General features: G+C 37.5%; 1 protein-coding gene across 6 annotated transcripts in view; it reads left to right on the top strand.

Moving 5' to 3' along the window:
- The first annotated feature begins 494 nt into the window (after positions 1–494).
- Positions 495–24,042, top strand: part of tns2a (tensin 2a) — a 52,692-nt gene continuing 29,144 nt past the window's right edge. For 2 of the 6 annotated variants that reach the window (XM_079849663.1, XM_079849660.1), the window contains exons 1-3: positions 496–803; positions 18,344–18,449; positions 19,621–19,658. In XM_079849663.1, the coding sequence (XP_079705789.1) occupies positions 561–803; positions 18,344–18,449; positions 19,621–19,658 (387 nt within the window). In that variant the 5' untranslated portion in view covers positions 496–560. Of the gene's footprint in view, positions 804–8,782; positions 8,927–18,100; positions 18,167–18,343; positions 18,450–19,620; positions 19,659–24,042 lie in introns of those variants that run through there. The other 4 variants (XM_079849661.1, XM_079849662.1, XM_079849664.1 and 1 more) reach the window with 4 other exon arrangements.

Below are 24,042 nucleotides of genomic sequence, written 5' to 3'. Positions count from 1 at the left end.
TGCTAGGGCATTGCTAAGTGATTCTATGTGGTTACTAATGTGTAGCTATGTGATTAGTAGGGTGTTCCAAATCTCTCTATTATTCCGGTATCTAGATATGGCTCAAGTCCCTCCTTTAATGTACGTCTATGGGAATGTACATCTATGTTTCCCCATTTTATCGTCCACCAGACGAAAATCATAAATCTTATTCTTTAGAAGAGCACTAGCACACCTCTCCTCAACAAACTGCATGATTTGAGGCATCATTTGATGTTCTCCTAACACTAAAAATGAGCTATAAAGGAAGAAAAGTCAACATACGTCTGTTTACAGTCTGAAAGACAGAGCATTTGAGCACAATGGTGTGTGTGTTTCTGGGAATAGTAGGGGGTGGGGGCTGATGTCCTCTAGATGTTGGCTTGGCGAGTTGTGTACATTTGGCTGACCGTACGCGTGCTGCTTTCAGAGTGCTAATAGACTTTTGATTTAATAGGCATATTCTCACCTTTGTTTAAGTTTGTGTGCTCACGAGAGACGGATGAGTGTGAACTGGCGAACATGTGTGTGTGTGTGTTTGAATGAGAGCCAGGAAAAGGGGAAGGGCCTCGAGTGAGCGGACAAAAACAGCTGCTCTTGTGTGCTCGGGGAAACCTCATCCAGAGAGAGGGAAGAGAGGAGAGACGGACCAGCAGGGTCCAGATCTCTATATGGGTTGCGCCCTGTGTGCGGATAGCTGTGGAGACGAGCCAGATCCGGTACCCGTGAGAGGGTCTGTAAGGAGGGAGAGAGCAAAGTCCAGGGGCAACATGAGGCTGACCAAGGTGGGTACTTCTAGAGTCTGTTTCAAAGTGATGAGTTCAGGGAACGCGTTTACTTGAGTGCTCCCATGTCGAATGATTGTGGTGAAACCCATGTGAGGAGTCGGGTTTGTTGATGTCCTAAGACTCAATTATAAGTTACGCAAGTTGTTGTTATGAGAGAAGACAGCATCAGATGCTGTATATGTTGTCCCTTTACATGCTTGCTACACATAGAGTGTCTAAAAGTGTGTTTTATGCTTTGTATTTTGGGTGGCCCCAAGACAAAATAGCCCACTCCAACAAAAAAAGTGTTTTTAACATTTTTCGTGCTAGATTTGACTTGGATCTCTCTCTCGATTTAAGTCTGTGGGATGTTTTTCACCCATTTTATTCTACACAGTGTAAAAAATCATAAGTCTGATCTCTTACAAAAGTAATAGCACACCTCTCCTCAAAAAGCAGCATGGTTTGAAGTATCTTTCACACCCGTAGCACAAGTAGTGTGGGATGAGTTACACGCTGAAGTTGAATACTTAGGATTATGGGTCTGTACAGATCCTTGTGTAAGGATAAGCGTTTGTGTTCTGGAGTAACAATGTCTCCCTGATTGTTGACACTGACAAAGAAGGGCTGGAAAACTTGAGGAGGGCTTGATTGTGTGTTTACATGCCTGAGAGTGAAAGTCTGTAATGGTCTGGTCCCCGAGGCTCGTTCACGTGCATTGCAGCGTGGGAACTTTGAGCCCTCTGTATGATGTCAGAAAGTTGTAGTTGATCCTGGGAATCATTAGATGACTCTCCCAGCAATTATTCAGCAATGACTCTTTCATATTTCACCACAGATCCGGCATCTGTGCCCAAACACACACATTTTAGCCATGTCACTCTTGGATTGCGAAAGAGTCCATCCACTGTCCTGTTGATATTTTAATAGCAAACTTGCATAAGGCTGTGGCGTATTTTGAATGCTTCCTCCTACTACTGTAACCATAATGTTTATTTTTATAGACATTTTTCATTTTAATACCAACCCAGTTCCTTTTCTTTTGCTGTGGTGGCAGAGTTTAATAGTAATACTCCTAAATCAGTGCATGATCATGTCACGTAGAAAAGGATTTTGGTCTGGTAATGAGACTATAATGAAACACTATGTTATGCAAGCATAAAACCCATTTATGATGCTATCTATCTAACAAATCTGACATTCATCTAATGTTTTAAAGCCCCAGTGGAGCAACCAAGGTTTTTGTGTGAACAGCCCATGGTGATGCTTCATAGATCAGTCCTTGCAGGATCTGAACCTATGACCCTTCAGATACTTAACCACTAAAGGCTGGCCCACACTAAAAGATTTTTAAAATGTGAGAGAGCACAAACTTGACGATAAAAAAGCATAGATTTAACGGTTTTGTTACTATAGTACGTGGAGTGCTGCGGTGTGACCAAGTGTCCCGTCTGTGAACACGGGAAATCTTGCAAAATCTCTCCCATCAAACGTGACTTTGTAAACTAATATGGCGGACGACGGGCAAGAAGAAATGGCGATAACAGTGTTTGGACGGCCTTTTACAGAAAATTCACTGGGGAAAAAAAAAGAAAAAGGTTTGAATGAAGTCGTGTTATTCTTCCGTCAGCTCACTTTCTGCTTGTGTATTGTTTCGTTCAGTGTGCATGTGCGTTTGTCTCGAGGATATCTGATTCACCAAACCCAAGTTCTGTTCCATGTCCAAGTGACCATCCAGAAGTTTAGCTCTCCCTTAGAGACAAAGAAGAATGACAACTCAAAAACACAGGGTTGAGGCCTTGGTATTCGTGAAACTAAGACATTTTAAACGATTCGAGATCGGGGCGGCTCCGACATTCTTCCGAGCAGATTCAATCATTCTTAACGCACATCACACCATAGGACAATCTGATAAGATAATCTGCAGAACCATCAAGATAATCGGGACTTTACCTGGGATCGTCGGAAGGGGAGAATTGGGCCCAAAATCGGCCCTAATATCTTGTAGTGTGTGTGTGCCTTAAGCTGCGCCCATGTATTACTTACTTGTCACATCAAATCAATCATTTGTGCCCTTGCACTACATATTGCATTATTCGTTGCCCTTGGCTACTTTCTGTTTTTTGTAATTTAACAAAGAGGGGCTTTAGCTTGTCAGAATCTTGCCCTCACTGAGATGCTATTGTCTTAGTGTCACGAATACCAAGGCCTCATCCCTGTGTTTTTGAATTGTGTTGTTGTGTCATTCTTCTTTGTCTGTAAGGGAGAACGATACTTCTGGATGGTCACTTTGACATGGGAACTTGGGTTTGGCGAATATGAACTTGCACGTAAAGCCAGTTTCTCTTCACGTTTTGTTTTTTAAACTTATTTTGCGTTGGTTTTTTATTTATTTTATTTTAGTTTTTAGTTTTTTTGTATTTATCATATTTTGCTTTTTTTATATATATGTTGTATCTGTTTTTTTTTGTTTTTTTTTCTTATTTTGCATTGTTTTCTATCTTTTGTTTTTTTTCTTTTTTGGCTGTTTTGTATTTTGTTTGTCTTATTTTATCTGGTTTTGTTTTGTTTTGATCTTGTTTTACATTGTTTTTTTTATCTTTTTTGTTGTTGTTGTTTTTATCTATTTTGCTTTGTTTTGTATTTCGTTTGTTTTATTTGATCTGGTTTTGTTTTGTTTTTTGCAAAATTTGTGATGCGCTCACTTGAGCCAATTCTACAAACATTGATGATGCAGACTAACCAAATATTTTTAGTGTATTGCTAGTTCTAACCAGTGTCTAGAAAACCGCGTTTGAGTTTTCGGTGTTCTCTGCAATCTGAAAACAGCTGTTGTCAAACCATGCTCTTTGTTTATCTTTGCTCATTGGGACTTATGATATATTCCTAGAATATCCATGGAATGACAGAAACTTTAACAAGCGCTAGTTTACTGCAGCCATAATCCACAGGCATCCACTATAAACGCCACACAGGAAAACGCCTGGTCAATGTATAAATAGGCTCTGTTTTTCCCCTCAGCGTAAGGAACCCACACTCATGCATGCTGCTGGTATTAAACATATACAGAGTCATAAACATGTTTTTTTTGCACATTTTAAATTATCAACACAAACACGCTTGAAAGTTTGTGCTATGCATATGAATGATGTGGCTGGTTAAAGAGATGTGCAATTACATTTCTGAGCAATTGGACTTTAAATTTAGGCAATAGAAACCACCCATAGCCAGAACACCCTAGTAACCGCGTAGCAACATGTATTCAACCACTTGGAACACCTTACCAACCATTTGGCAACACATTGGCCACAACATACTTGTAACCGGTGAGTTTTGCACACAAACATTGCAATTCTGGAAGCATAAATCAATCAAATTTTCTACTTTCTATGTTGCTACTGTATCACATTCCTTCATACTCCGATGAAACAGAACTAATATTGGGGCACACACCTCCAGTGTATCTATATATTCTCAGAAGTAGATGGTCAGGCATCAGGGTGTTACTCTGACAGAATGAGGATGCGTGTGTTGTGAGAGGAGAAAAATCATGTGTGCGCAATGAGGAATGTGAACTGGAAACACTTGAAAGGAAAAGGAAAGCCATCCCTGTCCTTTTAGTGCCACTTCATCAAAGCGCCAGTGTGCTGGGGTCATAAAAACAAATCTCCGAAATCCCTCTGTTTGCTTCCCTTCACCGTTCGGAATACCGCCCTGACAGTCTGCAGAGTTTACTGGGTACTGTAAATGTTATGGGAGCGAGTTGGGAAATGGGCAGAGAATGAGAAGAGGGATATGATTCAGCGTTTCATAAAACTCATAAAAAACAAATTACAATCAGTGCTCCACAAATCAGTTCTGCTATAGGCATTTATGTCCCAGATTTTTATTAAAGATGACAGCTTTTTTGTTGTTGTTGAAATATGTACCATTTTTTACTGTTTTCAAATGACTTAATACATAGATTTTGTTTTACTCTTGTCCCAAACCCAGACTTCTTTATAATATAATATATAATAATATAATTTTTTAAAACCTAATAAAAACAGAGTAAAATAATGTAATATTTGTATTCTGAAAATTTTTCACAGAAATGGAGTTATTCCCTCTGTTGTGGTGTAATTTCCATCACAACCCCCTTTTTTTAACCCTTGACAAATATTTAAACCATTCATTAAAAATGATAGTTTTTAGTAATCACAAAAATCATTTGTATAATCATTTATGTAATTTGTTTCACAAATTCCACATTATTATTTCCTGTTGGCGTTTCCATGACTAACCATTTTGACTCTTAAAGTTTTATCAAAAGTTAATATACTTGTTTACCAACGTGACAAAAGTGCCAGTGAAGAGCTTCAGATTAAATATGAGACATGATGTTGGAAGAAAACAGACGAAAATCAAGTTAAATATCACTTGTCAACAGAATTTTTTAATTGTGCATCATTTCCAACCAAGTTGCAATTTTGTCAAATGATGCATATTTGATGCATATACATTATTTGATCATCTGTATTTAGGATACATAAAATGGCAAAGGCTAATTTCACAGCAAGAACGGCATTTTAAAAAAATGTTTAAAATGTAATTTCCACCATAGAAATCCATTAAACAACATTATTTGAGATGTGATGGAATTGACATGGCTGTGGAAATTATAATGGTTTCATAAAATTAACAGCATTTTTGTTAGAATAAAAAAAAAATAAAAAGGTTTTCTAAAAGTCAACAAAAGTGGAGCCATTCCTGCCCAGCGCCTGTTTCTCTAGAGTCTGCATACTCTTAAGTCTTTATATCTTGTCTCCAGCATGTCTCTTCTTTGACTCCCTCTACCCCCCGAAATTCAGTCCATCCTGCCTCAGTCTCTCTCTCTCTCTCTCTCTCTCTCTCTCTCTCTCTCTCTCTCTCTCTCTCTCTCTCTCTCTCTCTCTCTCTCTATCTATCTCCATCATCTCCCTCCACAGCTGTATTTAATCAGCCTTTGGCTCTTTCGTACCCAGTCATTCCTGCACTCACCCCTCCCTCTGTTTCCTCTTTCTGCATGTTCTCATCTCTCTCTCTCTCTCTCTCTCTCTCTCTCTCTCTCTCTCTCTCTCTCATTTTAATAATGTTTGTGTTCTCCCTTTAACATTCCATCCAAAACTGTTGGACAACATTACATCACCACACGACAAATATGCGTTTCACTACATTCGAAGCGCTTTCATTTGAAAAGGGCCTAAAGTATAAACATGTCTACGCGTTGACTTAGCCACAGGTGTTTCCAAATATCCAGGACTTCCCGTTTTGTTAGTTTGAGTGATTGTAGGTGTTGCGGTAACACAAGTCTCCTCTGTGCGGCAGAAACATGGCTCCATTGAAACATGGTTCCACCTCCACAACATATAAAATCAGAGTAAATATTGGATGTTTCTTCAACTACATGCATTTTTATGAACCAGCAGGGTTGATTTTTTTCATGAAAGATTTCAGCTTTTACATTTTGTAGGGAAATAACAAAGGACAATACCTTAAATGTCCTTATTTTTTGAGTCGTCATTTATTTTTTTTACTATTTTTCAACTGCCTTAATGCATAGATTTGAGTGTTTGTAACAAGGGTAAAACAAAAGCTTATAAATAATATATTGTTAATAATATATTATGTATTACATGCTAATTGATGTAATAGTTGGTGTTTGGCGGGTTTGTTTAAATTGCTAACCTTAAATATGACTAGAACAGAGAGAGAGAAAGTGAGAGCATGCACACAGGAAATGCTCTTATCATTATTAAAAGTGAATTCTAGACACATAAATCTCTTTCTTCTTCTCTCTCCTGGTTCTGTAAACAGTATCCGTATGCACATGGTTTGGCGAGTGGGACGGGACATGTTTCTCTAGTGTTCCCAGTCTGTGGCTGCTCCAGGGCCCCTCTCTCCTCAAACATGTGCCCTCCACATCCTGTCTGCACACACTCCCATGGCCTCTGTGTCTCTCTCTTTACCCTTTCTCACTCTCTCTAATTGGATTGCATCATTTTCCCTCCCCACCGGATACTTTTCTATTTCTTCCCCTTGCCCTTTCCTATCACTTTAGTTCCTGTCATCCCTCATTTTACATGGTTTTCTGTTAGAATAATTGCACATTGATTTACTTCAAACATCTTGTATCTTCTCTTCTGATGTTTTGTGATATGGCAGTATACAGTATTGTGGCTGGTAAAAAGTCCAAACATAATCGCTTGCATAATCGTTCTCATAGACCTTTTGCGCCAGACACCAAACACTTATCCCTAATCCTACCTGTCACTGTAACCAATGAAATTAGCAGAAGGGCGGGTCAAAGAGTAATTAGCTGGTGAAGTGGATTTACTTTTGTAGAGTTAACAAAAGTTATCATGAGCTGTGTAATGTTTGAATAGGATGTCATAACAGATGTCAGTAAATGAGGTTGAACCAGATATTTAAAAAGTGGCCTAAATCAATTCCTGCACAGTGAATTGCTCTGTTTTTACTTGTTTTAAGATTTTATACATTTAGTAATACCCAATTTTTGGTTTGCAGAACTTGCCAGAACGTTCTTTTTTAAGGTTTGTTTTTGGTTAGCCAGTAAAGTTTTCTTAACGGAAATAGAACAAATATTCAGTCAGACAGTAAAACAAAATTACTAGGTAAAATTCAATTTTAACTTTTTTTTTTGTAAATGAAGATAGAAAAAACAGAATTTATGATGTGCTTTTCACACTATTCTTAAAATAACATGCAACGTTCTGGGAACGTTATTGTATGGTTGCAAAATAGTACCGGTAACCAAAAAAATAACTATTAGGGCATGTTCACTAGTTAGGTAATATAGGCTAGGTTGCAAAAAAATAAAACCTAAAAAGAACGTTCTTAGAACATTATTATTTGGTTCTCAAAAAATAACCAAACGGGAACCAAATACTAAGTTACGTTAGGGGAACGTTCAGTGTTTGATGCAAGGTGATACTTTTTTTATCCCACATTTTACTATTTCAGACTATTCACGAACATTGATTAAGGAATACACATAAACATTCAACAATACATTGATTATTTAAACGTTTGGATGTTTAATGGGCCTATGTCAGTCGTTACGTAGGCCTATTTTATGTTTATACGTAACTTATTTCCTAAATGCATTACTCACACACATTTTACACAGTGTTTGGGGCTTCAGTGCTGGAAGCCACATTCACTTGTGCGATTGCAGCACATTTGTGTTTATTCTGCTCGTGAACTGATGGACTGCATTCATCACTTAGATTGAAGGCCATTCATTATAATCATGTAGTGTTTGAAAATGTTTCTAAATTGGTGCAAAAAAAGATTAACAAACTTGGCTGTTTCACCATTGAGTCTGGGATGTTCGGTATGGGTGGAAAATAACATTTTTATTGGGTGTTTATAACTTGCATCTTTTCAAAAATGCATCAAAGTCGACATTTTAAGTATTTTAATGGCGTTTTAATACTACTACTCTTTACAAGCTGCATCTCTAGAGCACTTGTGAATGCGACTACAGATGTAACTCTATTTGTGACCACTTGATGTCTCTATTGTGCTTTCAATAGTTCTTTCAAAGTGACACTTTTTGGCGGACGAATATGAAGCACACTGATTTTCAGACTGATATCTGACGACCACCATTGATTGATTGATTGATTGATTGATACAGCAGTTTACTATTATAAGGACATCCTAGCCTAATAAAATGTAATATAATAATATTAAGTTGGTGATAGAATTAAGTCATAAATAAATGTTTGAATATTCGAAGCAAAAATGTGATAAATGTCTAAATGCATAATTATGCTGAAAAAGTCATAAGTGAAAGATGCATTGCAGAGCACGCTGCATTCATAAAGAGGCGCGTCTAATTTGCATTCCATCCAATCAACAATCGATTCGACAGGATGCAGCCAATCAGAAAAGTTTGCTTCCAGTAACAACATTCCACAGTGTTCTTTTCCCGCTGTAACTCCTCCCACACCGCCAGACTACGAGTTTACTGAGAGTAAAGAAAACAACTCCATCAGTTAGTCGAGTGCTTCTCCATTGAATCATTGGGAATGTAGCCCATGAAATCTTTAAGGAAACCTTTTTTAGCTGGAATATTCTCCAACAACATGAGTAAGGTAAATGATTCTCATTCAGTATAGATGGCTATACGAATGTCTAGAGGTCTTGAATGTCAAGAAAAAAAGATTAAAACAACTAAAATGAGATGTGTTTAGATCTATTTAGTGTAAATGACTTGGCATTTATTTCTATTAAATAGTAGTGAATGCATGTTATTCAAATAATATGTTGGAATGGGAGCGATCTGATACGTAGTTTCTCTATTACAGCATCCTATAGGTGAGTGCTTGTGAGAAAAGTGCTCTAGTTTGTGTGCTTATCTGTAAAAAGATACAATAGTTTCGATCTGAGCTTAACAACACACTCTTATTCCATATTGGTAATTAAACACACTTGAATAAGAGGTCTTTGCTGGTGGTGTTGGTGCTGCTGCTCTCTTTCCATGTTCACTGTCATGGCTAAACAGCATGAAGCATGTCAGGCAAGATGCACAGCAGCCAGCATGAGCGAAGTCCCTCTCTCTCTAACATAACCACAAATGAAAACCTCATAAAACTCTTTCAAGTTTTATCACTCTGCTAATTAAGTCTGGCAAGGACTAATTTGAGCCCAGCGTTTGAGTTTGTATGTTTATTGCGTTTCGTCGTCGATGAAAAGTCTGAGGAAACTCTCAGCTTTGGTTTTTCCCACTCTTTGCCAGGGGTGAAACTGCGCTGAAAATTGGAGCAGAAAGAAAGAGTCATCATATGACTTCACGAGCTGGTAACTAATAGTAACTGCGTCATCATGCATTAAACGCCTCACTAGAGACAACGGCTGAGTCTCAAAACAGTGAGCTCACTTCATAGAGCGTATATCAACCTGCACGATTTGTTAAAGTTATATTTTGAATAAACTTTCCTTTCAGTAAAAAAGAAAAAAAGACACACACACACAAACACAGTACAGGTCAAAAGTTTGGACACACTACTATTTTTTTATATTTTTGAAAAAAGTCTCTTGAGCTCATCAAGGCTGCATTCATTTGATCAAAAATACAGGAAAAAAAAATAGAAATATTGTGAAATATTATTACAATTTAAAATAGCCGTTTTGTATTTTAATATGCTTTAAAATATAATTTATTTCCGTGATGCAAAGCTGAATTTTCAGCATCGTCACTCCAGTGTTCAGAGTCACACGATCCTTCAGAAATTATTCTAATATTCTGATTTATTATCAATGTGGGAAATAATGTTTTTTTATTTATATAACCTGTGATACTTTTTTCAGGATTCTTTGATGATTAATAAAAAAAAGAACAGCATATAGATAAAATAGAAATCTTTTGTAACAATGTGCACTGCCCTTCAAATGTTTGAGGTAAGTCATTTTTTTTCTTTCTTTTTTAAAATAAATTAATACTTTTATTCAGCAAGGATGTGTTAAATTGATAAAAAGTGATAGTAAGGATTTATATTGTTAGAAAAGATTTCTATTTTGAATAAATTCTGTTCTTTTTTTTAAAAAAATGATAATAACTAGGCATCAAATCATATTAGAATGATTTCTAATTCATCTTTGATCACAGGAATAAATTACATTTTAAAGTATATTAAAATAGAAAACCATTATATTAAATTGTAATAATATTGTAATAATAATTTTCTGTATTTTTGATCAAAAAAATGCAGTCTTGCATTAGAGCATTAGAGACTTCTTTCAAAAACATATATAAAAAAATGCTAATTTTTCCAAACTTTTGACCGGTATCTGGAATTTACATAACATTTTACAAATTTTTACATTTATTTTTAATTTTTTTCTCTCTCTCATGACAGCGTATAAGACCAAGTCACCTGTTGAAAGTTGAAAGCGTATTACCATGGTTTATTGCCATGATAATATCAAGTTTTTTTTACTAGCACTATACACTAACTTTGTAGATGCTGTTGTCTTTGCTGAGGATGCAATGTTGTGAGTCGGTGGATCTGGTGTGAGATCATCACTGAAGGATGTTCTTCTGCTACTGTATAAAGCTCTGAAAACAGCCATTAAAACAGCAAAGACCACAATTTTGAGAATGTAGGAAAAGCTTTAATTTTCAATGGGTTGGTTGCATGTTAATAGCTCAGTAATAGCTGATATGATTTGCCACCTACATGATAATTACTTTGTGCAGTGTGTGCATCTCTCTCTCTTTCTTTCACATGCTCTTTCAATGAGCTGTCAATTAATATCAGACCTCGCATGGACTTCCTCAGCTTACACATATATCCACCTGAATACACACAGCGGATGTAGTGCGAACTTTATTATATCACACTCCAACTGTAAAGTGTATGAATCGTTCTGCTTGAAGAATCGCAGTGTTTACATTGTAAAGGGAAAAGAGTTCTAGATATGTAAGATAGACGTGTTACTTAGCAGCACACTTTAATAATTCTTGCTGTTGATTTTAGAGCAGTAAAAAAAGTTGCAAGTAATTACTATGTGATATAAGCCATAATCAGGGGGATTTCTTTACAAGCTTATTGAGCCATTTATGTATAGTCATAAAACGAGTGTGGTTACTGATTAGTGTGTTTTACTTGGTTCTTTCTGAAGTTTCAAGTTTCACATCATATCAATCATAACAGCCTGGAAACCGACCGCCAACGATTAGATTATAGTGTGCGAACGTTTACTGACATGAAGGTTCACGTAAAAGTCACGCCACAGGAATTCCTGATGAGTAATCGGAAGTATGTGTGTTATTGTAGTTTATCTATTGCCTGTATAATTGAATCGAGCAGCCTTGAAGTCCCTTGACTTTCCCTTAGCTTTCTCTTGGATTATATATAGTAACACGACAACATTGTGCAGTAGAGTAAGTTCTTGATAACGGTCCGCCGCTAATAGACTGCGGTGTGATTAGTGTGTGAAGTCTCGGTGGCAGGCTTTCAGGAGGAAGTGCAAATAATAACTCGCACAATAGAGGATGGGCAGTTTAGCCCGTCATATCCTGAGGATGCTGGGCCGTAACCATCGTAGACATGGAAAGGGCGCACAACGTCCGCTCCAATATTCAATATATTCGTTTTTTGATGAGCAATTCTAATAGTTGAATAATCTGACGTGCTTATTATGAATACAAATGGTTCGCTGTGAATGCTGCATGTGCTTTGTTTTGGTCATTGCGCAGTTTGTTTGTCATGGAGACATATTTGATTAGCGCAGGAAGTATGTAATGGCGCTACGCTGACTTCATCACTGGAACAGGCAGTCTCTGTTCTTCCACTGCCTGTCCCACCCTACACACACACACTTATAAACACACTTGTATTCACACACACGGTTCCCTTGCTTTCCCTTCACCACCCCTCAGTGAGGAAAGAGGCCTGTAACACTCTTTTATACTCCCCAACTGAGATACTCAATATGTATTAACCCTAAAGGTTTGATGCTCATTGCTCAACACTCTCCAGGATGCTGTGCTCCAAATGTGAATGATGCTTGTTGGGAAGAGATGTTCTAATACTTTGCTAAAGCAATCAGACTTTGATGAATATTTAAAACATGCATGGGACCAATGAAGGAGGGAAATGAATCGTCCGGGGACCAGAATGAATGAATATAAAATAGCCTACTATTTAAAAAAATGCAAGCAAAAACTATGAATTACCATATCATTTATGGTAAAAAAATAAATAAAAAATGACCCTGTGCAGAGCATATAAGATCTCCTGACCAGATCTCACGGGAAAACACAACTATGTTGTTAGGAGGTGGCGATTTTCGTTCGCCTGTTAGAAAAAAAGTAATAAGTAAGCTTACCCGTCTCTGGGGCATAAGCAGATTGTACGAAAACGTGTGAATGAGATCGCACAAATTCATACAAATTAGCCACCAATTTGCCAAAATATAAAATAGTTATAAATTGCCATGTGATTTTGTTGAATGGACAGACCTCTTATGAACTCTTTTCAATCATGTGGCTTTCTATCGTGCCACTTCTACTATTATTATGCATGGTGAAAATAATTTTCTGTTTCTGTATCAACATCTTTGTTGATCCTAGAATGACATTCCAATCAACCAATCAGATTTGAGGGACACGTTTACAGTTTATGTTAGGAGCTTTCTACATCAGTGTTATTCAATTATCATTTCCCTCTGATTTTAGGGATAAGTTATGGGTAGGGTTAGGTTAAAGGGGTAGGGATAGGGTTAGGACTACATTTTCAGACAGGAATATTGTTCCAGGAATGCATCTAACTCAGCAAAATCACGGTGACCCTAATATTAAAGATGGTTATCAGTACATTTTAACGTACAAAGCATATTTTGATTGTTCAAGTAGGTTGGTATATTAACATTATATCACTAATTGAATCTACTATTATTTACTGTAAATTTAACAAGATATTTCTGAGAGCGTAGAACACACTTGAAACTGCATCACACCCATATAGCATTGTGACTGTGAGTTTTGCACAGTTAGAAAACAGCCACTTGTTGACTACAATCTGCAAGTGGGGGAAATGACAGGGTTTTAGTGCCATTACATCGAATGCCACTATAAACACCTCATCTGAATATTTTGGGCAGCAAAGCTAATTCCTCTGGCATTAAAAGCACTTTTTCAGCAAGTGTAGGTTATAGCTGCAGTTAATCAGTTGCTTGGATATTCCCTTATTGGCTCATCACTTGAGGACGGTTTGATGTGTAAGATCTCAGTTCCCTTCCTCCAGCCCGCTGATGTTTATTCTTCTGATTTTCTTGAATTGTTGTTTGCGCCGGCTTACCGAAGCTTCTCTGTCTCTATGATTTGAAAAAGTAATGGGTAGCATCTGTTGCTGGACCACCATCGTCGTAGGCACAATTTTGTGATTGATAATGTGGTGTTTCGCAGATGCTTTTTGTTTATTGCGACCTCCAGCAGAATGATGGCAGGGACGGTCTCCTTGGGGCACCCTGGGCATCAATGCCATGCTGATTGGAGAACATTTGTGGTGAGATCTTAGCAAAGTTTGTGGGCTGCTTCTACTTTACCTTAGAGGTCTAAATTCTTTACCATCTGGCTCCACCACCAACTTTTTTGATTTAGATCTTCAACTACAGGGACAGATACAGAATGTTTTGTGTGTCTCAGTGGCTTGTTTTGATTGGTCTGGGGGAACGTTTTCACGACAAAGATGTACTAAAAACGGAAACGTTTTTCCTTTGCTTCTTGCGAGGCCAGTAGTTGGCGATGTCACTTCGTAAAGAAACACTACGTGCCTATAGACTGAACATGTAATACGCAAGCGCATGACATCACCGTTTTCACAAGTTCACGTTTTTGTAGTTTACACGGAGATAACAGCATCATTTTCTTGCACTTTAAAACCCGTTTTAAAAAGTTTGCGTTTTCAGGCAAAACGCCTTCTGCAGGCTTTTAATTTTTTACTTCTATTACTTTTTTTTTCATTAAAAATGTTTTTCAAAGTTATTTGAAAACCATTTGAATTTTTTTCCCTTTTTTTATCGTGAGCACTTGTATATGTCACTGACCCCTAAATGTCAGTATGTTCCTGTAGGGCTTTCCATTTAGAGCTTGTACCAATGTCCAAGTTGGGCTGGAACACAAAGTTCGTTTCATTGCAGGATATTGCGCACAATGTGAGGATCTGTTGAAGCTGGAGCTATTTTTGGAAGAGAGGAGAGTGCAGAGGTGAAGAATCATGGGAAAATTGGTCCGAGGGTGTGCGTTTCACCCAAAATGCAGACTTCCCTCTTGCTTTCTGTCATTTCTATGTCTGTTTATGTCCAGATTGTCTGTTCAATTCCTCTTCTGTTCTTTCATTTGGGATTGAAGGGGAGGGTTTTCTTTCTCAAAGGCTGTCCTTTTTGCTGGAGAGCTTTGGCATGCCTGTTCTGGATGGCCAAAATTAAGTGAACAGTCCCTCCTTGTCTCTGCTCCGCGTCCCGGGGGCCGTCCCTACCCTGACGACCCGCTCTTGGCACACTGTCGGCCGGGCAGTAGGTTAGTCTGTTGACGGGTGGGTGGTGCAGTCACACCTCAGAGAGCGCTGGACCTGAGAGACGTGATTTTGCACACTTGGTTAAAAGGGGTGGGGTTACTTAGTGCAGGTAATGGCACGCTGATTCTTTTTTTCTGTCGGGTCCTTGACCCTTGTGGACTTTAGCACTGGAAAGGTAAGCTTTATAATGTGCGTTCTCTGCTCACCTCACTAGGACACACAGAAAGCTCACTTTATTAGGGCTAAATTACATGCACACTAAATTAATTAGAGGACAAGTAACTTTTAGTTCCATCAGGTGGCATTAATGATTTCTTTCTAAGCTTTTAAAGTGTTTTTATGTGAGTACCGAAGCACTACCATATTGTGTTTAGGCCAGGGCTTTCAATTTAACTTATTTTAACTTTAGTACAATTAATTAGAGAAAATATACTGCAGGTCAGTGATAGATTATTCATCTATTTAATCATCTGCAACAATAATGGCTTTGTATCATTTTAATGCTTCATTAATATTTGACAATTTTTGAGGGATTAAACTTGAAAATGGTTAAAAAAAAAACCTTCAAAACCATATGAAACAAGCATGAATACACGTCAACTGAGCACGTGTTTTCAACTAGATTTTGTTTTCTTTACATTTTTTGTCATGGACAGTTTTATATGTTATTGGTTAAAGCTAAGGAAAATGAATCAAGTACAACATGGGAAAAACTGGAAGCTGAAATTAGTGGAAAGAGAGAAAATCCAAGCATTAAGGAGCTGTAAAAGAGAAACAGAAAAGCAGCTGATGATTTTCATTTGGGTGAGCTTTCTGAACTCCTTGAGTTGCCAAGCAAATCAGATCTCGCTCTCACTCTCTCACTCTCTCTCTGTCTCTGTCTCTGTCTCTGTCAGGGATAATAACACAAGACAATCTGGTTTGATTAACCAAGAAAGTAGGCTTTCTTACTAACTGTGGAGGTTTAAATGTGACTCTTTAATACATAACACATACATAACGTTTGTCATGGGGCACATTTACAGGGCATTTGCTAACGTCTGAAAGCAGCTGATCTTGAGTGTTTGCTCAAAGCGAATGAAAGACTTGCTCCTCTTATTAGGCAATTATATTATGGTTTCTCAACCGTATTAGACATACTGAATATGTCACAGTACAGTCAAAGGGACAAACGGCTATGACCCTATTAAAGTGACATCTCAATGTGGAGAGGGCAGGCTGTGGTGACAGATGTAGTGACCAGTAACAGATGTTCCTCTGCTTCTCAAGTGGTTTTGCTTCAGGAACAGATTTTACATTGGACATCGAGTGATGTACGAACGCTGTACCATTTTTGCCAATTATTTATTATAAAATATTACAAAAAAATTCCTTAACATCAATCATTTTTTTATATTATTATTATTATGAACTATATAGGTCCAATATGCTAAGCTTTAGATGTTTTAGCTCATTCCTATGCAGTTGCTTGGGTCTGAACGTGTTCTAGGATGTTATTATGTTCTTGGTGGTTGCTAGGGTGCTGCTATTTATTTGTTATGATATTCTTTGGGTTCTGGGTGGTTGCTAGGGTGTTGCTATCTTTGTTATGATGTTCTGGGTGGTTGCCAGGGTTATTATGTGAGAAGTTCGAGGTTCAGGGATGCGTTTCCCAAAAGCATTGTTAGCCAACTATGGTCGCAAGTTCTGTCGTTTTCAGCATAGTTAAATGAGTCGTGTTTCACGAAACCATAGTTCTAACGAGCATTTGCAAACAGCAGCGTAAAGTTGTGTGGTTGGAACAACAGCTCTCGACCTGTGTTTAGAAGCATAGTTTCTTGTTTGCATGACATGTGGACTCAATAAATCCTTATCTTGAGCCAAATAAGCAAGCTGACATCCATTACAATCTGTATCTTTTATTTAGAATACATACAAATGTAATTTACGTCATTTAGTTTAAGAGATTTAAAGCATGTGCATACGTGCTCTAGTACGTATGTAGGACCCTATGATTGAATCTAGAAATAAAGCAAAACAACTGAGAATAATGAAATAGTCCTCAGATGCCATGTCCGTAATTTACAGCAAAACATCTAGCATTAATTCGATCTCAAACAGATTCATTAGAAGAAGTTATTACTTAACTACCTGAGTGACATCATTAACCAATGTGGTTGAACGGCCAATTTGCGACAGTATGGTTTTGGGAAACAGTCGTGACTCATAACTAGATAGTTGATTTCTTCAATGATGCATCATACTATAGTAGTTAAGCAGCGAGTTACGTCGTTGTATGGGAAACGCACCTCTGGGTGGTTGCTAGGGTGTTGCTATCTGTTTGTTATGATTTCCTAGGTGATTGCTAGGGTCATTATGTGGAAAGTGGGGTGTTCTGATGTGTTGCTATGTGGTTATTGTGATGTTCTGGGTGGTTGCTAGGGTTTTAATGTGGGTAGTAAAGTGTTCTGGTTGGTTTCTAGTTCATTGCTAGAATGTTCTATGTGGTTTCTTGGCTAGAGATCACATTTTTCATCTATTTTATTATGCAAAAGGGAAATTTCATTCGTAAATCATAAATACTACTTCTAATTGTTTTTACTCATTAAACTTGGATTTAAAAAACATATTTTAACTTTAAAAAACAACACACTTCACCTTTAAGTATGTGTTCTGCAGGAGGGCATTCACAGGTGATAGTTGGAGATGCCATTGTACTTCAAGACAATGGCTGAAGAGTGAAGGACTCAAGTGGCTGTATGTGATGGTGCCAGCTCATTGAAGCAGTGACTATGGCACCTAACGGGCACATGCTGCATTTCTCGCCAGCTGTCCAAACAGGGTCCAGAGAGAGAGAGAGAGAGAGAGAGAGAGAGAGAGAGAGAGAGAGAGAGAGAGAGAGAGAGAGTGGAAAAGAGTGCTAAACTCCTCTACCTCTCTGCCAAATGGAAAAGTGCACATCCAAACACAAAGCTGCATTATGTTCCTCTGCTGGGACGTCATACACAGTTAAAACCAAACCAAACCGAGTGTACAAACATGGTGCATTATGCGATTGTGCTGTCTGTTAGTCTTGGTCCTAATCAGAAGTGTTAACATACATATTGGCATTTGAGGAGGGCACTTGGACGTGAGGCATTTTATAGTCCGACGCTACACATAAGGATTGTTACGTAGAGTGATTCAGAGCATTTTCATCAAGTTTCTCACCGCAGTCGCGTCACTTTCAGATAAAAGGTTTTGTCGGGTTTTTGTCTTTGTTCTTAGCATTGAAAGATGAGCTGCTGTACAAGGAAAGAGAGACAGAGGCCTGACATCCACAAGAGAGTACAGGTCAGTGAGGGGAATCGGACGGTAGCGATGACCGAGCAGAAAGCAAGAGATTTATTTGGAGAAATAGTGAACTAATGACAAAATGACAGGATTTCAGAAGGTGACTGAGAGAGAAGCTTGAGTTGAGGGTAAAAAACAGCCTTTTTTTTAAAAAAATGTTGTGTTTGTGTTTTCCAGGCGGGGAAGGGCGAGCCCCACGTCTTTAAAGAAAAGACCTTCAAAAAGAAGCGCCAGTGCGGGGTGTGCAGGCAGAGCGTGGAGAGTTCGGGCTCTTTTTGTCGAGGTGAGTGACATCTGAACATTAATTGCAAGAGGTTATAACACTTTATGTTGCCAAGGACACCCATAAATGGGTCACCGTGATTTTGCAGAGTAAGACATGTTCCTGGATCAACATATGTTGATCGTGGAATGACATTCCTATCCGAAAATTTTGTCTTATCCCTACTCCTAAACCTAACCCTACCCATAACTTATCCCTAAAATCAGAATAACACTGATGTATAAGCACTTAATCATGGTTGTAAACCTAATCTTGACATAAACTGTAAACTTGTCCTCTGCTTGTCCCTCAAATCTGATTGGTTGTTTGGATTGTTGTTCCAGGATCAACAAAGATGTTGAACAAGGAACATATTGCACTTGGTGAAATCACTGTGGGATTTTTATTTATACATAGATGGATTTCTGTCTCAGAATTAATGCTGAGCAGAAGTGTGTTATTATAAAGATAACATGTTATTTGATATTAGAGATTATAATTTATGAAATTAAATATTATCTTGAAAATGTTTATTCTTAATACTAATTATCTTTAAATAAAGTATAAAACTGAAGAGAAATATTTATTTTTTACTGCACTTTTTACACTAAATCCTGTTACAGTTTTACAGTTCATTTTAAGTGACTTAAAATTTAAACTTTTTTTGTCAAAATCTTTCCATGCCAGTGATGTTGTTAGCTAAAACTAAAACTAATTCTAAAATTAGAATTTTATTTTATTAAAACATATTTTAATTATTTTTTATTAAAACTTAATTATATTAATTAAAAAAATGTTTTTAGTAAATAAAATACAACTAAAAAAAACTAAAATTAACATGAAAACTGTAAATATATATAAATAAAAGCTATTTAAAAATATTAAGAAATACTATAATAGTATATAAGTAATACTAAAATAACACTATTTCTTTCTAAACTTTTATTGGTATTTTTAATAATCAAAAGAAAAAAGATTTAGAAGAAAGATTTTAGATACTCAGATATTCAGATATTTAGATATTTAGATATTCAGCTATTCCTCCCTGATTCAAACTCCCATGAATCTAATAGTTCACTAGTCTAGGGGGTTCCCCAAGATTCTCCTTAAGCCACTGATGCCTAATGAAACTATATCAAACCTAGTCAATATTCCTTCCTAACCATCACATCTCTCTCTTTACCGCCCACAGTCTGCAAAACAGCCACTCACAAGAAATGCGAAGCCAAGGTAAGAACATTTTTCCCATTTCCCATAATGTATTCATGTATCAATGTCTCTTTCACTCCCTCTTTAGATTAACATGAGTGTATAAACTGGGAGTTTCTGTAGTTAAAGGCTCGCTCTCTGTGTTTCCGCACTGAAGGCCTCCCTGTGTTGGGGCGGCAGTGTTGGCAGCCGCACCCCAGCACCACACAGCCGTAGTGAAAGACTCATTGATAAGGCCAATGGATGCCAGCGCTGGCACACCCATATCAGGCACGGCTCCAGAGGAGCACCCTGGGATCTAGACTCCCAAACCACGCTGTTGAGCTGTTTGCTTTATTCACAGTTACTGACCTTGGATAGAGCAACTACTGTGATACCCAGTTTTATATAACTTTTTTCGTCACTCCTTGGCACTGGCAAAAGTTTGGTCAATGTGCAGAGAAACAGTGAGTGGTTTAACATGGCACATGGTTATTCAATCAGCAAATTGCCAAACCACTGAAACGCTCTTTATGACGTAGAGAGTTTGTCTACAGTTGTATCATGCAGGGAGTTGAGCTCAATAGGATCATTTTCAGGTGTAAGTGTCTGTAATTACTAGGTTCAATTATGTGCAATGGATGTACTTCAATGATTAAGTGGAATTTCTTCAAAATGTACTTTTTGTATGTGTCAGATGTGACAGATAGCATGATCCTTGTTTGTGTTAAGTTTGTATCTTGTGTGGATTTGGTTGAGCTAAATACTAGTGATGACTGTGTCTTGATTCATGCATGCTCACTCTTCTTTAGACATCTGGGTGCTTGTTCAGTGACAAGTTCATGTACCAGTCTTGGCGAATCAGCGCCCTGAGTGTCGGCTGTGATAGTCATCATCTTTGTCCTAGTAGGGACTGTCCACCCGAGAGACCACAACTTGAAAGAAAACTGAATATCTTATTGGCCCCTCTAGCGTTGACCAGCCCTCCCTCTCTTAGCACCTCGCAAGACAGAACAAAGACAAATTTCAAGTACACTTAAGCCCTCTTATAGGATACCATGGCAGTGGTCCAAGTCATGGGTTCAGGGAGGGTCCGACTAACTCTTGCTCCATATTATGAAAACGTGAGGCAGCGTAGACTAAAAAAAACAAAACACTGAGCAATCCTGCAACGCAAACCTCAAATCTCACTTTTTAAATGATTACACACTGTATTTGACCCTAAACAGCACTTCATTTCAGAGTATAACCTGCAGATGTTTTATGCAGCACAGCAGAAATTAACGTAAGCCTTTCTCCTCTGCCCTTTAATATAGAAAATCCACTCAAACGCCATTCAGCTGTTTCATGTTCCTCTCTTAAGCTTTTGTCCCCTCCCTCGGCTCTGTCTCATTATTAGATGTGAATGGTTTTTTATTCACCTCCTCATAGCACTGGCCTTATGGGATTTTACACAGATTTGGAGCTGCACACTTAGATGGCTTCATCTGTGAGTTGAATGGGGATGTCCATATGTTAAACGCTCTTTTGGAAATACAGATATGTGGACCATAGAGAAAGGGAAAGGAGCCAAACACTTTATAGAGGAAGCACTCTCAGACACAAATGGCTAGTTAACTTCAGAAGACATTGGGGAGTTATTAAACTCCAATCGCTTGAGTCGTAGAAGTCCTTATAGAGTTCCTTATGAAGTACAATGTGACGACAGTTTGAGATGTGATCTCTGGCCATGTTTTACCTGTTAATGGCAGTTTCTCAATAAAGTAGTTTGTTGCTTGAGTATCATGTAGGAATTGGTCTGGGTGATCGTCCACCAACCAACTCGATTATTGATTCTTCTCATTTATGTTTCCTCAACTTCTGTCGTGACTCAAGCATCTTCTAACAGCACTTTATTGGAAAATTTACATTCTTGAGCATATCTATGATGCTTAAAGGACCTTTCACACCAAAGACGATAACTATAAGATGTTGAGATGACACTTCAGTTTCTAAATAGCATTTTAAATAGTCTATTTAAGTGGATTTTTTGAAGTGGGGCCATTGTTTAAAATCCCCAACCAATATAAATATCCCAGCCTTCTCCAGGACAACAGCTGGCAGCCGAAGGTGTTTATCAGGACTGACTCTTTGCTCTTTTGATTTAAGACTATTTCTATTTATATCCGTCATTGTTTGGATGAATTGTTCACTTGAGTGGTACAGTAGAGATGAGCTGGCTGTGTCTGGTCTGTAAGCTGTAAACATAGTTTAACCACCGCTAGCGTAGCCTACAGTGACGGTGACCAAAAGTCTCAGACCTCAGTGGTCTGTTAATGTTTTTTCTTTTACCCACTTACATGGAAAACCCCGGTTCTGTTTTCCCGAAATGCATTTCCTGAAAACAGAGATGAAAGTGAATTATTGTCAGTACTGCTCTCTTTGTTTGTGTGACTGTCTGGTGTGATACACCCTCGTCTACAACCTTTAAACCACAGGAAATAACCTCCAGCCCACTAACAAGCGATTGACTCATATTCAACTTGTTTTTAGCATTGAAGATCAAGCGTATAGCTGTTACGAAGTCAAATTGACTCAGCTCAATTTGCTTAATTGACTGAATGTTGACATTGTCATGTTCAGATCACGCCTGTGGAGGATGTTATAAAGTTTCAGGCTGTAAAGTTGAGATTATCTGTAGAGTAAATCTGTTGAAGCCTAGGACATGTAAAAAAGACCTAGTGTGCTGTCTACCTTTGTGAAAAGGTACTTTTATGAGTACTTATTATGGAAATAATATAGGCTACTATAAAAGAATAAACTTGAGAGCGAACTGAATATAATGGAAAAGTGCTTTTTGACCCACTTAAAGTGATAGTTCACCCAAAAATGAAAATTCTGTCTTCATTTACTCACCCGAGTTCATCATTTACTTACCAAACAGTTGATGGGCCCCATTGACTTCCATAGTAGGAAAAAAAAAACTATGGAAGTCAATAGGGTACATCAACTGTTTTGTTATAAACATTCTTCAAAATATCTTCTTTTGTGTTCAGCAGAAGAAAGAAACCCATACAGGGTTGAAACAACTTGAGAGTGTGTAAATGGTGGCAGAATTTACATTTTTGGGTGAACTGTCCCTTTAAGTAGGACTTCAGTACATCTTTACATGTAATTTCATAATTACTTGTATTGTCTTTGAACTGCAGTTAAAGTGTCCTAATGTACTGACAAGCATTTATGGTAATCTAAAATTACATTTAATGTAATTTCTTTTGAAACTTGTGTGTCATGTATTTAAATATATTTGTAATGACACAGTTACAATTTAGTACATTTAAAATATATTAAACTTTAAATGTATTATTAAATAACACACTACAGTTAAAACACATCAATGTAAGTGCACTTCTTTAAAGCATGACAAAAGTTATTACAGCAATGATTTCAAATGTACTTTAAAGTAAACTTAAATGGCTTTTTATTTAATTAACATATCTGCTAGTGTAAAAAATATATACTTTTAAGATTTGCATATTCAATACAATTAAGCACACAAGGGGTCAAGGGGCAGCATTTTATGGTAGGCGTCTTTATATATTGCTTTAGCCAAATTTTAATTCTTCACCATCACATGTATCCATCCAAGAAGGCAATCCCATAATGCATTTCAACAAACTTATCCAAATAATCCAAAAAGGCGGATAAGATGCGAAAAATAAATTATTAAAACGCTATAAATAAAAGATTACATGTTAAATTATTATAAATTAGGTTATTAAATAAATGTTTAAATTAGAGTATTTCACCAGTATTTGTGTGTGCAATGGCTACTATAGTGTCACCCCTTGAACTTAGCTAAATGCTAACAACAAACTCTTTTAAGACAATTGCTTGTCAAGTGAAGTTGCTGTGTATGTTGAGCGCTCCAAATCCCTCACAATTTTCTTCTAGAAACAAACTTTGTTGTATTATTTTCATGTTATCACTGTGAAGCTGCTTTGATACAATCTGTATTGTAAAAAGCGCTATATAAATAAAGGTGACTTGACTAGACTATGTGCCAGAGTGGAAAATTCTGCCCATGGAGAAAAAGAGTTGTAGAAGGAGGAGAAAAAATATTTAGGGGGGCCAGAGAGGGGAAAAAAAAAGAGAAATAGATGGTAGAGTAGCCCGTCAGATGGAGGAAGAATCATTCCTGCCACTTTTCAAGGAAAGAGGATCCTATTTCCTATTGTGTTGGTCATGGTACTGGAGAAGTGGGATATGAACTGATATAAATGAGGGAAGTGAATGGGTGGGCTCTTCCAGTAAATCTCTCATTTCATCACCCCTCTTTATAAGCTCATCAATGCCATGTGTTTCCCAAGCTTCCCCCAGGCCAGTGTGTGTATATATGATTCTAACTGTGTGTGTCTCAGCTTTGTCCAAAGCAGTGCTAGTTTCG

Source organism: Squalius cephalus, assembly GCF_949319135.1.
Source record: "Squalius cephalus genome assembly, chromosome: 18".
NCBI lineage: Eukaryota > Metazoa > Chordata > Actinopteri > Cypriniformes > Leuciscidae > Squalius > Squalius cephalus.
This window is presented reverse-complemented; position numbering and strand designations above follow the sequence as displayed.